General features: G+C 45.0%; 1 protein-coding gene across 1 annotated transcript in view; it reads right to left on the bottom strand.

The window, feature by feature from the left end:
• LOC311240727 (carnitine O-palmitoyltransferase 1, liver isoform-like) overlaps positions 1-17688 on the bottom strand; it is a gene marked incomplete at its 3' end in the record, with an annotated part of 221994 nt that overhangs the window by 122252 nt on the left and 82054 nt on the right. The window contains exons 7-8 of the mRNA XM_084329300.1: positions 14299-14376; positions 10853-10960 (exon numbers count right to left, since the gene is read on the bottom strand). Coding sequence (XP_084185426.1) covers positions 10853-10960; positions 14299-14376 — 186 coding nt within the window. The remainder of the gene's footprint in view (positions 1-10852; positions 10961-14298; positions 14377-17688) is intronic.

Below are 17688 nucleotides of genomic sequence, written 5' to 3'. Positions count from 1 at the left end.
TATGCTAATTCTCAGTCGGCTCAAAGGACTTTGTTTCATATTTTAGTTGAGTGAACTTTGTACATATTGTACTTTATTTAAAGGGCACATTCACATCAGCATTAAGTGACATTTGTAACTTTAGCTCATTTAGTCATTTTACATTTAGTTGAAGTCATTTACACATACAATGTATTTGTATTGTATACTGTAATGCAATGTCATTGACAACAATTGTGTGATGCATATTATTTTTTGTGTATTTCAGTTTTACAAAATTGTACTTGGAGAACAGACAACAGTAAAAACAATCAGCTTCTGGATCTCCTTTACGCTTGTTCACTACCTGTTGATTTGTGTACAGACACACACTGAGGCGGCAACCTGGTCCCCCAAGCGGGAATCGAACCCAGGACCTTCTAGCTGTGAGGCGACAGTGTTAACCACTACAACACTGTGCCAACTCTAAATGCAAGGTGCCAGTTCCTTACACACACACAATCCAATCACAATATGTGTTTGGAACTAAATATTGTATCATTTAACCTCTTCCACCCGTGGAATATTTTCTGAAAATACGCCTAAAATATATACCTAGGTAAATGGAATATTGCTCCACTTGTACAAGGTCCATTTGCATATTCTTGGTATCTAGGGACATCTATGGACCTCAGGGAATGTATTCACAGTGTCAGAAATATTGTGTCTATTACTAGGCTTGCTTAAATTGTGATGAAACAGAGAATATGAATTATGATTTTTGACAGTGAATAACACCATGCTAATAATGACCAAACATTAAAAACGTTCAGTACCTTCTTGAGATCATGTGTACAAAAAAATCTAAGGAAATTAATAAAGGGAAGATGATTAAACGGAAGGTTCTGTAGATACAGTACTGAATTCTCCCATCCGGACCAATGCAATTTGAAATATTATTATAGAATATAGAATAGGAGGCTTATAAATTACCTTATTATAGCCAATTCGCACATTTATATATATATACATATATTATCTTTCAAATACCCGAGTTCAATTTGGATTTAGTATCACCAGGCGTGCATAAGAACAGATAATGAATCTACTGTAATCTACTGTACTTTTTTATTTTCACCACAGTGCAACCATTTTGAAACTAATTTCAGATCTAATTGTTCCTACATGCTAACAATAGGGAGGAGAAACTAACTGCGTTTCAATATTTGTCAAAAACGTTACCTTTTGTGGTAGAATTATCCAGAATATTAACAGTTATTGAAATAATCCATACAGAACTTTGAACCTTGAACCCCATAGAAATGTACAGGAAGTGTCGTTTTGAAAAATTCCAACGCTGATCGACAGCGATAGACCACCGCAACACTTCCGGGATTCTGAAATCAGGAGGAGATAGCGGGGGGAGCAAATGAAAGAATGTGGATGAGAGCCGTGATGTAAGTGGTTGCAGCTACGGCTGTGGGGGTGCTGGAGACATGATCCAATAGACTTTTATGTGCCTGAGTTTCCTGAACACGGCGAGACCCATTCCTAATCGATCAGAACTAAATCGGCCGAGATCAAGTCCCTTTTCCAGCACCTACTCCCCATACACATGCGCAGATTGTCAACGGAGTCTGGACGACGCGAGATGACGCACGAATGAATGTGGACTGTTCCATCAGAGGGGGGAGGTGGTAGTGTGAGTGGCTACAGACCGCTGCACTTAAATATAAACATTAGTCTACCTGGAGACTCAATGAGGTAATTGTAGATGTCGCCATAAGATGCGTCTGGCCATTTAGTGGGATCATTTTTTCATTATCCTGTTCGGCTGAAAGGACACTGGCCACCGAAGCTATCGGCAATTTTTGGCCAATCAAAGTCGACTATACAAATCCTTAGTCAGGGACAGGCCTAGAATAGACAGAGTAAAATGATGCAACAGTGCAGTTGTGAGAATAGATGACAGAGGCGTTGGAGCCACCCCGTCACTGCAGGACATAAAGACAGCTGTCGCTGCCTGTACGTTACTGCAAGCTGGGGCGTGGTTTAACCCTTTCACTACCACTACACGGTTAACCGTCTGTAGTGTGATGGTAAAGGGTTAACCTTCTGTAGTGTGGTAGCGAAAAGGCGGGGAAATAATTTGTTTTTCTGCAGGACATTTGACATTGATATTTTCACACCAGCGCTGGTATTTATATGCTTTTTGTGAAAGGGTTACCCTGCCCTCGTGTGGCAGTGAAAAGGGTTAACCTTCTGTGTTGTCGCAGTGAAAGCTAGTCCTCCAATGAGGGACTCGAGCTTCAAATCCTTCTGTAAATAGGTCAATAGGAGCAGCATACTGGAGCTGAACGCCTGTTTCCTCAAATACAGTTCTGACAGTGGGAACATGATATGAGATATCGTTTAGTGATCTCAGATTGTACCCACTTCTGGGTTGAATGAGTGAAGTGCTTGTGTAAGTTGGCACAGTAGCTGCCCCAGGATGACTTTGTACACAAACAAATAGCAATGTAACCATCTTCTTATGGCCAGGGATGACTGACCAGACCATTGATGCAACACACTGCGATGATGTGTGAGGGGTGAGCGGTTCGTTACAGATCGTAAAGCAGCATGAGGCACAGTCATAACCAGCTAGTGCTACTCAGTTGCGTTTTGATGATTTGCAGACTTCTGCAGTTTTCTACAACAACTTGTGTTGCTAAAGGCACATCAATATCAACGAAAACCACAAACTGCATGGAAGCATTGTATTGTGACTCACGCGCATTCCCGTAAACGCCACAAGAGACAACATAAAACATATGTGTACCAGGGGGTGGGGGGGGTGGGGGGGGGTTAAGGTATTGAGTAATTGTACTTCTTTACAATACTTAAGTACTGTTTTGGGGGATTTGTACTTTACTCAAGTATTATTAGGCTTGTATACTTGTACTTTACAATTACATTTCAGAGAAAAAAAAACATACTTTTTACTCCTTACATTTAAAATGCAGACCTACAAAGTACAAATCTCGCAGGTACAACAATTTTAATTAGTATGTTTGTTTCTCTGGCCAAACTCACGTTAACGTTATTAATCCTGCGGCCGCACTTTATTTAAAAACAGCCAATCAAATCCCCATCAATGGAAAATTAACCCGCCCATACCCATGCTGATTGGTCCTTGTGCAAGACTAGAAAGCGGGGATCTTTGATTAAAACAGGCAGCAGGTCCGGACGGCATCCCCGGCCGCGTCCTAAAAGTCTGTGCCGACCAACTGGCCCCAGTATTCACTGACATATTTAACCTGTCCTTAGAACAGGCTGTCATCCCCACCTGCCTGAAGAAGTCCACTATTATCCCTGTACCCAAAAAATCCAAGCCTGCTTGCCTCAACGACTACCGCCCTGTAGCTCTCACCTCCATAGCCATGAAGTGCTTTGAGAAGCTAGTAAAGGGCTACATCTGCTCCTCCCTCCCCATCAACATGGACCCCCTGCAATTTGCATACCGCCCCAACAGGTCCACGGAGGACGCCATAGCCCATGTGCTGCACACAGCAGCATCACACCTGGACAAGAGGCAGGGGAACTATGTGAGAATGCTATTCATCGACTACAGCTCGGCATTCAATACCATAGTCCCCTCCATACTCATAGCCAAGCTCAGGGACCTGGGCTTGGGCTATGACCTCTGCCAGTGGGTCTTGGACTTCCTGACTGGCAGACCCCAGGTGGTGAGAGCAGGCAACTGCACCTCCTCATCCATCACCCTCAACATAGGGGCCCCCCAGGGCTGTGTTCTGAGTCCCCTCCTCTACTCCCTGTACACACACGACTGTGTGGCTCAGCGGAGTAGCAATACAATCATCAAATTTGCTGACGACACAGTGGTGGTGGGCCTGATCTCTGCCAACGACGAGAGGGCCTACCTGGAAGAGGTCAAGGTCCTGGCGGGATGGTGCCAGGAAAACAGCCTCTCCCTGAACGTCAGCAAAACAAAGGAGATGATTGTGGACATCAGGAGGTCGGGGGTCAAGGACTACAGCCCCCTCAGCATCGACGGGGCACCGGTTGAGAGAGTCAACAGCTTTAAGTACCTCGGAGCCTACATATCCGAGGACTTGACATGGACCACACACATTGACAGTGTTGTGAAGAAGGCACGACAACGCCTCTACTTCCTCAGGCGCCTAAGGAAGTTCCAAGTCAGTCAGAAGATCCTTAAGAACTTCTACTCATGTACAATAGAGAGCATCTTGACCGGCAACATCACCTCCTGGTTTGGAAATAGCACTGCACAAGACCGAAGCAGACTACAAAGAGTGACACGTTCAGCCGAACGCACAATTGGAGGGGGGCTCCCCACCCTCCAGAACATTTACAACAAGCGTTGCACGGGCAAGGCTAAGAGAATCATTAAAGACTCCAGTCACCCGAACAACTGCCTCTTTGAACTGCTGCGGTCAGGCAAGCGATACCGGAGTCTCAAGGCGAGCACAGAAAGACTCAGAAGAAGCTTCTATCCCCAGGCCATCAGGCTGCTAAACGAACAATGAATGAACACTACACAACAACAACCACCAAACGCACATAGCACACACATCCACACGCACACACTCACTTTAAACAAACACACTGTAGCACCCACTCCACACACTTTATAGCACACACCCACTTTAAACAAACACACTGTAGCACCCACTCCCCACACTTTATATTTATTGATGAAGGATTGCACTACAACTCGTACACCTTACTGTAAATTGTACCTAAAATTGTACCTCATCCCATTTCTGCTTTGCACTAGATAGTACTGTACATTAGTACACTGCATAGTATTGTATATTATATGGTAACTCAGAACATTGTACATATGTCTATACCGAACACTGTGACCTCATTTTCTTCTTCTAAATTACATGCTATATTATGTTATTTGATACTATCTTGTCTAGCACAGTCTCTGGAGCGTAACAGTAAGAAGCATTTTGTATGAAAGTATTCTGTACTTCTGTATGACAACTATTAAAGAACTTGAACTTGAACTTGAAATACGGTACCCATACTTTCACTTAAGTATAATTGCTGGGTACATTTTACACCCCTGACGTACACATGTCATACGTCCTTCATTCGTTTGAGAGAAAAATGTATTACCAACTATAGCGGATAACTATGAGGATATAATGTGCTACAATGAGGACCCATTCTAGTTTATTTGTATCGGTCCTTTATTTATACAGGCATAGGCGCCTGGCCTTAAGAGCACGCGGAGCAGCTGCTCTCCCACTATTGAACTTGGGGGAGCAAGGGTATGATCTTGCTCCACCACTTTTTGATCATATGAAAAATATGATATACCCCCCCCCCCAATATATAAATCTAACCATAACTACGTAATTTCAATCAAATTAATAATACGCAATGACACTTAATAACACGTTTTTAAGTTTCCAAAGATTGCGAACCCCCCCCCCCCCCCCCCCCTGCCCCATTATGGTTTGATCCAGTTCCTCCCATCTCCAGCGCGTAGACCTTGGCGCACAGCGCTGCAGTCTGGCTGCAGGTAGGCTGAGTCAGTGTAAATATCAAAGCCCACAGAGTGTGTCATAATATTGGTGGCAGGCAGGCAGGCTTTTCCAGTAAGTTGTTCAAATAAAAGGATTATGTTAGACATAAGTTACTATTGAGTGGTAGTAGAACTTCTACGGTTCTACCACGCAATACAATAAAAGTGTTTCACGGTCCCGAATTGCGATCTGGTCATACGGTTTCCTCGAATAAATAATAATAACGTTTCCCTCTCTGGTTGGCGTTAGCTTTAGTGCTAGCCGCTAGCTAACGTTATCTAGATATGTGGTGTGAGCTGGATGACGTTGACTTCATTTCCAAACGTTAACGCTATCTATATGGCAGACGAGCAGGGCCGGATTAACGACGGCCGCGGCCCGTGGGCCTATAGTGACGAGGGGCCTCCATTTTATTTTTTTTACTTTTTTTTTTGAGATCGATGTCATGATTGTGCACTGCAGACTCAGGGAGGAGGCAGAGAAGGAGAGAAAGAGACACAAGATTTACAGGTAATGGAAATATATCTTTTTTCTCTTTCTTATTAAAAACTTGGCCTATTTGAAAGGAGATTGATTTAATAAAAATGAATGAGCGAAAAATCAATATACAGTGTATATACAGTATAATATATTATTATTATAGTAATTGGCTATCATACTGCAATATAAACTGAGTTTTATAGTGAAAAGAGCAGCTTTATTGGTCAAGATTGAAGGCTCTATATTGCAGGAAATTGCACGTACAGGTTCATTAAATTTAAAAAAAGAACTGCCATCGTGCTGGACCCCCTCCAAACCACCTGTCCAAACAAAATAAATTAAAAATAATAATAATAATAATAAAAAAAAATTTATAAAAAAAATATTCTTGCACCCCTACCTTCAACTATAACTAGGCGGCCATGTATACAGGTAAAGCATATACAGTAATACATGCTTAAAGCATATAATACTACATCTAGGGAATATGCCCCGATCGATCGGCCACCGATCGTTATCGGCCGATAATCAGTATAAATATGCGATCGGTGATCGGTGATAATGCTTTATTTTCGCAGATCGTCAAAGCCGATCTCACTCGCTGTCGCTGAGTTCTGTCTCAGACACCGGGAGCTGTGCGGCGTCTGCTCATCCCTCCAGCCCCTCCCGCGCGCATGTAAACACGGGTCTAGTAGTCTAGTGGGACGGGACACGGGAGGACGGCGTCTCCCTGAGCTAACGTTAGCTTAGCTACCGTTACAAAATGACCCAGTCAACTATTCACTTTTAGTTTAATACATGATGAGGCATTGTCTAACCGAACGGTATCTAGCCGGCCAGCTACCGATAGCTCCTGACATCAACAAACGCTCCATCAAGTCTAGTAGAGACGTGTATACCTGTTAGCTGTTAGCTCACGTTAGCGCAAGTTAGTTCACTGTTCAAAATGAAATGTCCCATTGAACTAAATAATTCACTGAGGCGTTGTATTAACGTTATATATCCGGCTAGCAGTAGCTACAGATAGCTCCTGATATCAATGTCTTATAACACTGATTCGATGCGTATTCGAGCTGAGGGCTTGCTGAATGTGATATGACCACAGTAACGTTATACCAATAGGGTCCATCTGCAGCGCAGGAGAATCCTTGCCGTAGCTCGAGGCTACTTGAGTATAGGGTCCAGGTGCAGCTCCGGAGAATCCTGGCCGTAGCTGGAGGCTACTAGAGTACACACAGACAGTGGAGCTTGTTGCATGGTGGCGATGTCTCGCAAATAATACAAGTACAAATCTAATTATATAATATATATATTTTATAAAAAATATATATATATATATATAAAATTAAATAAATTTTTTTTTACCAAAAACGATCGGTATCGGCCGATATGGCTCACGACGATCGGTGATCGGTATCGGTGGCAAAAAACGTGATCGGGGCATCCCTAACTACATCATTATTGGAATGGCATTTTGGAACCTGTTCTAGTGACTGCCTGGTTCTTAACCCTTTCACTACCACACTACAGAAGGTTAACCTTTCACTGCCACACTACAGAAGGTTAACCTTTCACTACCACACTACAGAAGGTTAACCTTTCACTACCACACTACAGAAGGTTAACCTTTCACTACCACACTACAGAAGGTTAACCCTTTCACTACCACACTACAGAAGGTTAACCTTTCACTGCCACACTACAGAAGGTTAACCTTTCACTACCACACTACAGAAGGTTAACACTTTCACTACCACACTACAGAAGGTTAACACTTTCACTACCACACTACAGAAGGTTATGGTCCCCAGAGTTTGCTCGGAACAGGGCAAATCTGCATTTTACTATGAAGTTGTACGTGTTTTAATTGATTTGCTATCTTTGCGCACACACACACACACACACACACACACACACACACACACACACACACACACACACACACACACACACACACACACACACACACACACACACACACACACACACACACACACACACACACACACACACACACACACACACACACACACACACACACACACACACACACACACACACACACACACACACACAGGGTCTAATAAGGAAGGCATCTCAACACGTCTCAGAAGCAGCAACATCCCCAAAGGACACGTCATCTTCTGCTGGAATGTTTGCTGACGCAGTAGTTTGACGGGAAGCGACAGGATTCCAGTGAAAGCAAGTAGACCATGAGAGACTCAGCTCTGAGAGACACAGTGGTGGAACCAACATCCCCCCACAGTCAGGTCAGCCCAACCCCCCCCCCAGTCAGGTCAGCCCAACCCCCCCACAGTCAGGTCAGCCCAACCCCCCCACAGTCAGGTCAGCCCAACCCCCCCACAGTCAGGTCAGCCCAACCCCCCCACAGTCAGGTCAGCCCAACCCCCCCACAGTCAGGTCAGCCCAACCCCCCCACAGTCAGGTCAGCCCAACCCCCCCACAGACAGGTCAGCCCAACCCCCCCACAGACAGGTCAGCCCAACCCCCCCACAGTCAGGTCAGCCCAACCCCCCCACAGTCAGGTCAGCCCAACCCCCCCCACAGTCAGGTCAGCCCAACCCCCCCACAGTCAGAACAGCCCAAACCCACCACAGTCAGAACAGGACAGGACAGCCCAACCCCACCACAGTCAGGTCAGCCCAACCCCCCCACAGTCAGAACAGCCCAAACCCACCACAGTCAGAACAGGACAGGACAGCCCAAACCCACCACAGTCAGAACAGCCCAAACCCACCACAGTCAGAACAGGACAGGACAGCCCAAACCCACCACAGTCAGGACAGTCCAAACCCACCACAGACAGGACAGTCCAAACCCACCACAGTCAGGACAGTCCAAACCTGACCAATCTTCCGCCGTCGACTAAAGACACACTTATTCAATCAATAATAATAAATAAATAAAATACTAACCTTATTACAGTCCTCTACTGTCATGCACTCTTCCTTTTTTAATTTGTATTATCAAATATTTTTTATTTTTCCATTTTAAACATAAAACAAGGCAACACAATACAGTAATGATAATAATAATAATAATAATAATAATAACAACAACAACAACAACAACAACACCACACAGTACCACAACAATAATCATAGCAACAATAATGACATTAGCAATAATACAAAATAATAAATACAGAACATAGGAAAACCAAATTGTACTATTACAGACGTCACAAAAGACACCACAAAAGACACCACAAAAGACACCACAAAAGACATCACAAAAGACATTTCCTCCCCCACCCCAGGACCCCCAGGACCAACACCCCAACCCCGCTCCGCTGCTAGATAGTGGCTTTAACTGTATCGGCCGCTGCGACCCACAGCTCAATGCTGGCCTGTCCCACCCCAGTTAACACATGCCGTAGAGATGTCCATATAGAGCAGGGGTCTCAAACTCGCGGCCTGCGGGCCAATTGCGGCCCCGCTGGATGATATTTTGCGGCCCCCCAGATGATTAAAAAAATATATATTTTTATTTTTATTTTTTCAATCATGTCATCACAAACACTGGCATTTAAAGGGTACAAATAAAACAATTCCTGCACCAGAATGCAGGAAATTAAGTCTTTGTAACACAAAATCTCCTGGTGGGGGACCCCCGGACCCCCCGCTTAAAAAGTGGCCTGACTGGAGCTATATTTCGCACTATATTTCCTGGCCTGAATGATTTCCCCAGTCCGGCCCTGGTTAAAAGCCTCCAATGCTTATTAGTGTGTGTGTGTTTGAACGTTTGCATGTTTCAACCATACATTTCCATTCAAATAAAAAAAAATACTTGAAACCCTTTTTGTGTGGAATATTTGATGCGGCCCAGCCTCACCCAGACTCTACCTCCAGCGGCCCCCAGGTAAATTGAGTTTGAGACCCCTGATAGAGGATATCCAGTAGTGTCAGAGACCAATAATATTAACCCTTTCACTGCCACACGACAGAAGGTTAGCCCTTTACTATCACACAACCGACGGCGATGCTCCATCATTAGCATCATTAGCTCCACGGATGCTGTATTGTCACAGTGAAAGGGTTAACCGGCTGTCGTGTGGCAGTGAAAGGGTTAATCAGTGCAAGTCTCGCTGGTTCCTTCCTCCGCCACTGTTCCTAATATACCAACATACACTCAACACTGTAGTAGCACTCAGGTTCGAACACGTATCCTTCTCTGCTCCTCTCCATTTCTCTGTATTTTATTTTGATTTAATGTATTATTATTTTGACGTCTGTTTTATATGTATATGCAAAAAAAAAAGGTTAAACTTCCAATAAAAATATGAATGAAAAAATTTTGAACACGTTGATGACCATTGTTACTCGGCTGATAAGAGTTGTGCCCTTCCTGCTGACTTGTCGTACAAAACTTGTAAGGGCACTTTACTAAATGAAAAGGTCACTTTACTTTATAAAAAATAACAATAACAAAAAAATATAAAGAACGGGAGTGGTTATTGTATAGTAAATTGATGGATATAGCAAGAGAGCATAAGGATATATAACTGTAGATTGTATAGTATAGTATTGTATAGTAGTGTTCATAAGACCCAGTGCCTCATCTGTAGCTTAACACTGTATCGCAGGACCTTAGCATGTCTTTTAAACTTTATGTACATTATACCCGTTATGTCTTATTCTTATTACTTGTATTATTGCACAATCGCTGCGGGCATGCCCTGCCTCGGCTCAGAGATGTCTGCCCCCCCCCCCCCCCGCTGCCTCAAGGCTTTGTTAAATTACAATTTTGAAGTATTGTGCAATAGAAACGGCAGTGTATGTAGTATTGTGTCACACAAACAGGCTGAGAGAGAGAGAGAGTGATCTTACAGGTTTCAGTTCCTCTCGGTTGACCTTGCGTCGGTAAAGCAGCAGGGCTGTGATGGTGTTTCCTGCGCGAGCCGCCTGCACCGCGGTGGGCGTCACGTACAGGAAGTCCTGTACAGGAAGTAGTTGCTCATTTGTGTTTAGGGGTCAAAGGGCAACTCCTGGTTTATTTAATGAGCCATTTGCAAACTAGTAGGCCACACACACACACACACACACACACACACACACACACACACACACACACACACACACACACACACACACACACACACACACACACACACACACACACACACACACACACACACACACACACACACACACACACACACACACACACACACACACACACACACACACACACACACACACACACACACACACACACACACACACACACACACACACACACACACACACACACACACACACGGTGGTTAGAAGGTGGTTTGGGTCACATCTATATTAATGCCAGCCCAAGAGTGCTTCCGCATTCGCCGGTAACCAATGCGCATTTTCTTTTTGACGCCCTGCAAACGCATGCTTCCATTGTAACGTTAACACAGCCCAGCTGTCAACTGTACTTTGTAACGTTATGTTATTTCGGGCATTCATAATGTTATTTCGCGCGACTGTACATTTTATTTTTTATTGGTCTTTTTCCCCCTCCTTTTTCCTCCGATTTTCTCCCATCCCAATGTTAGTCGTTATGCCAATTCCCAATCCCCTTCCTGGTCGCTGCGCACTTACCCCCCACAGTCAGATCATCTGGGAGAGTGGAGGCTACCACGTGCTTCCTCCGACACACGTCCAGCCAATCAACCGCTTCTTTTCACCTGGCAGCGCGGATTCTCCCCGAGAGGGCGTAGCGTGTGGAAGGATCACACTATCCCACTCAGGTCCTATCCGCGCTTAGCAGGCGCCCCGACCGAACTGTAGGAGTCGCTGTTTACAACGACCCGGACCCACCCCGCCAGCTTCTCCCACCCTCTAATACTGCCAATTGTATTAGTGTGAACGGCCAGCCAAGCTGGTGACAACCCCGGAGCTGTGAGCTGGATTCGAACAGGCGGCGACTGTACATTGTAACGTTAACACAGCCCAGCTGTCAACTGTACTTTGTAACGTTATGTTATTTCGGGCGTTTTATTCATAACAAACATTGACGCGATTCCGCCAACACATATGTAATATTAACACTTTGATCGCCGGGGTTAAATTCATAATTTACCATCCCTCGCCAGCCCTATTTAACATGGAGAAGTTCCCCTTCTTTGCAGGGGTATAACTTTTTAAATTGTATTGCTAAATTGACATTACTATGGCCCATTCAACGTCCTATATCTATTGTTCAGGGTGTAGCAACGTTATACTTTTTCATTCACATATTCATACTAAAATACGGTCTAAAGTATAAGTATGTTTTTATCGTTTTCTGCAGCTTTCTCCAGAACTTGATTTATAGCCCCAAATGCATTATATTGATGATCAAATACAGTTTGATAGGAATCTGTGCGAGATAAAAAATGTCAACTGGACGTGCTTCTAGGAGTTACTAAGTATGATGTTGACCGGATGGGCGGGGGGTCGTTTATAATTCCGTGGGCAACGTTATATCATTCATCTAGTGTGGGTGATATGATCATTAGAGCAGTTAGTAAAGAACACGTTGAAAAATAACGCTGGATCTTACCGTATCTTCCTCGCGCCGTTGGACGATGAGCGTGGAACTGAAATATTCCTATTATGGGATGTAGAAATACCCGATCCATTTCCAGGTTGTATAATAGTATATACGTCCAAATCATGTTGTTTATCGAGTTATTTGCAACCGATCGACATCCAGTGTGTCAAGATGGAGTCCTGCTAACGATAGCGAGTGCCCGGACGAAATATGGGTGCGCACCACTTCATCCGCATCACTTCCTGTTTGGGCGATCGGCCACCAGATGGCGCTCTTGAACCGTTGGAGAGTTGAGAGGGGCTCACCAGTACATATAATGTCTCCGGGGGAGAAATATGATTTCGATCACAGATTTTTGAAATATTGATATCAAAGACGCTGTCCAGCGTCTTCGGCAGAATAAGCATGGCGGGGAAAGACGCTGCACAGCGTCTTCGGCGATTAAAGTGTTAATAGGTTTTGCTCACAGAGAGATAGATAAATAAATAAACATAATCACGGTTATCTACCTCAACAACTGCATGTACTGTAGAAATGTATGTTTCAGTGCAGATAAAGGTACTGTACAAAATAACCTCTAAAACACTGCTAGAATACACAAGCAGTTAGGGTGCGCCGTGTTAACGTTACAATGTACAGTCGTGCGAAATAACATAATAACATTATGGCGTTATGAGTGAATCTGGTCCTCGTTTGGATAATATGTAAAGTACAGTTGACAGCTGCGTTGTGTTAACGTTACAATGTACAGCGAAATAACGTTATGGCGTTATGGGTGAATCTGGTCCTTGTTTGGATAATATGTATTCCATTTCCGCGTATTGGATTGCGTTACCGGGGCCAATCAGGCGAATGCGGAAGCACTCTTGGGCTGGCATTAATATAGACGCGTTTGGGTCGGGTGAGAGAGGATTGTGGGAGTGAGAGGGGAGAGAAGAGGTGAGGAGGTGAGGAGAGGAAGGGAGGAGAAGAGAGGATGGGAGGAGAGGTGAGGAGGAGAGGAGAAGAGGATGAGAGGAGAGGAAGGGAGGAGAGGAGAAGAGAGGATGAGAGGAGAGGAGAGGTGAGGTGAGGAAGGGAGGAGAAGAGAGGATGGGAGGAGAGCTGAGGAGGAGAGGAGAAGAGAGGATGTGAGGAGATGTGAGGTGAGGAGAGGAAGGGAGGAGAAGAGAGGATGGGAGGAGAGGTAAGGAGGAGAGGAGAAGAGAGGAGGAGAGGAGATGTGAGGTGAGGAAGGGAGGAGAAGAGAGGATGGGAGGAGAGCTGAGGAGGAGAGGAGAAGAGAGGATGGGAGGAGAGGTGAGGAGGAGAGGAGAAGAGAGGTGAGCAGGAGAGGAGGAGGATAAAATGACAAATCAGATTTGTTTCTTTAACAGCAGCAGAGTGTAGTAGTTAGTAGTAGTTATAACTTGTAATAGTTAGTAGTTGTGGTAGTTGTGGTAGTTAGTAGTAGTTGTAGTAGTAGGTAGTAGTAGTCCGTAGTTAGTAGTAGTTAGTAGTAGTTGTGGTAGTTGTGGTAGTTAGAATTAGTTGTAGTAGTTGTGGTAGTTAGTAGTAGTTGTGGTAGTTAGTAGTAGTTGTGGTAGTTAGAATTAGTTGTAGTAGTTGTGGTAGTTAGTAGTAGTTAGTAGTAGTTGTGGTAGTTAGTAGTAGTTGTGGTAGTTAGAATTAGTTGTAGTAGTTGTGGTAGTTAGTAGTAAGTAGTAAATAGTTACCATGCCGTAGTAGTTGTGGTAGTTAGTAGTAGGTAGTAAATAGTTACCATGCCGTAGTAGTTGCTGTTGACCATGAGAGGCCCACGGCTCCGGAGGTAGATATACTCCTCCCACCAATCACTCACCTGGAACAATTCAATTCAGTAGTTAGTTCATCTCCATAGATCATTGAGGACAAGCTCTAGTCTACGATGCTGATTTCTCAAGTTCTGTGACTTCTGGAGACTTGAAGAAGGTGAGCCGATTATCAGAGCGAGTATGACAAGCGAAGGGACTCGTAAAAAAATAAAAAATCACTCCAAAGAGTCCTCTCACTCGCGTTTGTTCACCTCCTCCTCCTCCTCCTCCTCCCCCTCCTCCTCCTCCACCTCCTCCTCCTCCACCTCATCATCCTCCTCCTCCACCTCCTCCACCTCCCTCTCCTCATCCTGCCTCTCCTCCTCCACCTCCTCACCCTCTTCCTCCACCTCATCCTCCTCCCTCTCCTCATCCTGCCTCTCCTCCTCACCCTCCTCCTCCACCTCATCCTCCTCCCTCTCCTCATCCTGCCTCTCCTCCTCCTCCACCTCATCCTGGGGCACATGGGGCCACATTATCATGCAGCGGTGTCTCTCTGACATCACAAATCAGCACATTTTCAGATGACTCAGTTCAGTGAGGGTGAATATTGTGAGAGGAGAATTGGAAGAATGCGCCAATATGAGAATTAGAGACATAGATAATTTCAGAAAACTCTTCTTTGCATTCCGGTGTCGTTGTTCAGGGCTTTGGGGGTGGATTTGTGGATGCACCTTTGCATGAGGTCACGCTCAATTCTCCCTTAGTATCAGGCAATGTTGTTGTGGGGGTATGTTCTCACATTCCCATAAAGGGGGTGTCCTTCATTCTAGGGAATGATTTGGCTGGTGACAAAGTGTTGGCTACTCCGGTTGTAACTCCCATTCCTGTGGTTTCTGAGGTCCCTAATGAGCTGGCACAGAAACATCCAGAAGTGTTCCCTGTGTGTGCTGTGGCACGGGAAATGTCAAAGGACAAAAGTGATGTTGTTGATACTTCGACTTGGGACATTACACTTAGTGACACATTCTTTGTTGAAGTAAAATGTGTACCTGGTGAGAATTTTGGAAAGCACACTGTGGATGTACCTCTGCATAATGATTCTCTTGATTGTGGCTTTGTGTTAGGCCCGGTGGTGAAACCAGAGTTGACAGGCGTGCCGGAGAAGCATGTGGCAGTAGATGATATGGCAGCGCAGTGTCTCAAGGTCTTCCCAGCCTGTACGGTGGCTGAGGCCACGAACGAATTGGAGGATGAGTGTGGGAAGGATGCTATGAGAGGTGCTGTTGTTTCATGTGACACTGTTTTAGTTGGAGAGGCTACTAAGCCTGACTTAGGCTGCCAGCCTTCCCACAGTAGCTCTATTGTCCCTAATGTTTCACTTGTGGGCAGGGATGGTCCCAGTATGTCAGTTGATGATTCTGACATTGATCCACATGTCCACACTGATTCTCTGCCATGCACTAGGTGTGATGGTCAACCTAGTTACCTGTGTCCTGTGGAGCAGGAGCCGCCTTCGCGACCTGGTCTGTTGAGTGGCAGCCATTTTGATTTTGATCAGGACAATGTTATTTTGGGTGACGCCATTTTAGATGGTGTTCCAGACGTTTTTGTGACTGTCGTACTGCCATGTTCCAGGGACGGTGGGGCTGTACCTGAGGCGGTACATCCTACTCTGGATGTTCACGGTTTGCAGTATCCTGAACTGCCAGTGCCAGGTGGGATGGATATGGGCGCGGTGGTGGTATCAGTGATCTATGGTTTTTGTTTTGCTGTGTTCTGTTCTGTTGAGCGCAGTGAGATTAGTTCTCGGATTGATTTTGGTTTGCAGTTTATTTTTGACAGGTCGGTATCGGTGGAGGGGCCTGTTGAAAGGGAGCATACAACACGGTTGGTGGTCGTGTTCGACAGGGGCCGACCCGCTATCGCTGTTGTGGTAGTGGCCCTGACAATTAATGGGTCACAGTTGTTTTTGTTGTTTTTGTTTATGGGTTGTTGTGTGGTGGTTGCCTCTGGGGCAACCAGTTTGGTGTGGGAGGTGTTATGTACCAGGAGCCTGATCACTCCTGTGTCACTGTGCATGCAGGTTGAGGGCTGCCAATTAGCTAATTAGTGCTGATTGGTTACCTGCTGGGAGCTTTAAAACCAGCCCTGGTAACACACATGCAGTGTCTGTGCTTAGAGGAAGAGCTGTCACGTTCTTCCAGTCCTTGTCCTTTGGTTTACACTAATAGTTCCTTGATATAGTAGCATTTTGAGTTAGAGCACGGGGTTTTGGTGTTGGTTTGCACATAGGTTGCGTGCCTTTGAGCCAGGGTCGTAACAATCATATTAATATAAGTCCATATAGCTAGGAAACAATGCTAAACACTGAAAAAGGCCATTTATAAGATAGTTCCCCTTTAAGGTGTCCTAGGGCTGGGCGATAAAACGATAACGATAATTATCGCGATATATTTTAATAATTGATATCGATTGATAAAAAAAATATATCAATACAAATAAAAATAAAAAAGTATTATTATATATATATTTTTTTGTGACCTGCAACAGGGCAGTTTTAAAACCAGAGACAGTGGACAGACTTGTCTTTCTTGCCTGCAACTTAAAGTAATGGCTTTGCTCGTCCAAATGACAATACTGACCAAATTGAGATTTATTTTGTTTGCTTTCTAATTTAAAATACAGTTTGAAACCGTCTGTACACAGTAGGCTATGTGCGCTAGCAGAGCTAGACTCCAGTCACGAGTCACGGTGCACATGTGCGGTGGTTTGTCCACCAAAAAAAGCGCCAAAAGATAGAAAAGAAACTAGCAGAGCCAGAACTGTTCAACTCCCCTGGAGCCACAGCCAGCAGAGAAGCCGGTTTACTTTCGCTTTCAAACCAGCTGCAGCCTGAGAACTGGAGTGTGAGGGGCTGTAACACTAAAGATGCAGCCTGAGAACTGGAGTGTGAGGGGCTGTAACACTAAAGATGGCAGCCTGAGAACTGGAGTGTGAGGGGCTGTAACACTAAAGATGGCAGCCTGAGAACTGGAGTGTGAGGGGCTGTAACACTAAAGATGTCAGCCTGAGAACTGGAGTGTGAGGGGCTGTAACACTAAAGATGGCAGCCTGAGAACTGGAGTGAGGGGCTGTAACACTAAAGATGCAGCCTGAGAACTGGAGTGTGAGGGGCTGTAACACTAAAGATGGCAGCCTGAGAACTGGAGTGAGGGGCTGTAACACTAAAGATGTCAGCCTGAGAACTGGAGTGTGAGGGGCTGTAACACTAAAGATGGCGGCCTGAGAACTGGAGTGAGGGGCTGTAACACTAAAGATGGCAGCCTGAGAACTGGAGTGTGAGGGGCTGTAACACTAAAGATGGCAGCCTGAGAACT

This window comes from Notolepis coatsorum, assembly GCF_963971535.1.
Source record: "Notolepis coatsorum genome assembly, chromosome: 14".
Classification (NCBI taxonomy): Eukaryota; Metazoa; Chordata; class Actinopteri; order Aulopiformes; family Paralepididae; genus Notolepis; species Notolepis coatsorum.
The sequence above is the reverse complement of the archived record's forward strand: the minus strand, read 5'-3'. Positions and strand labels throughout refer to the sequence as shown.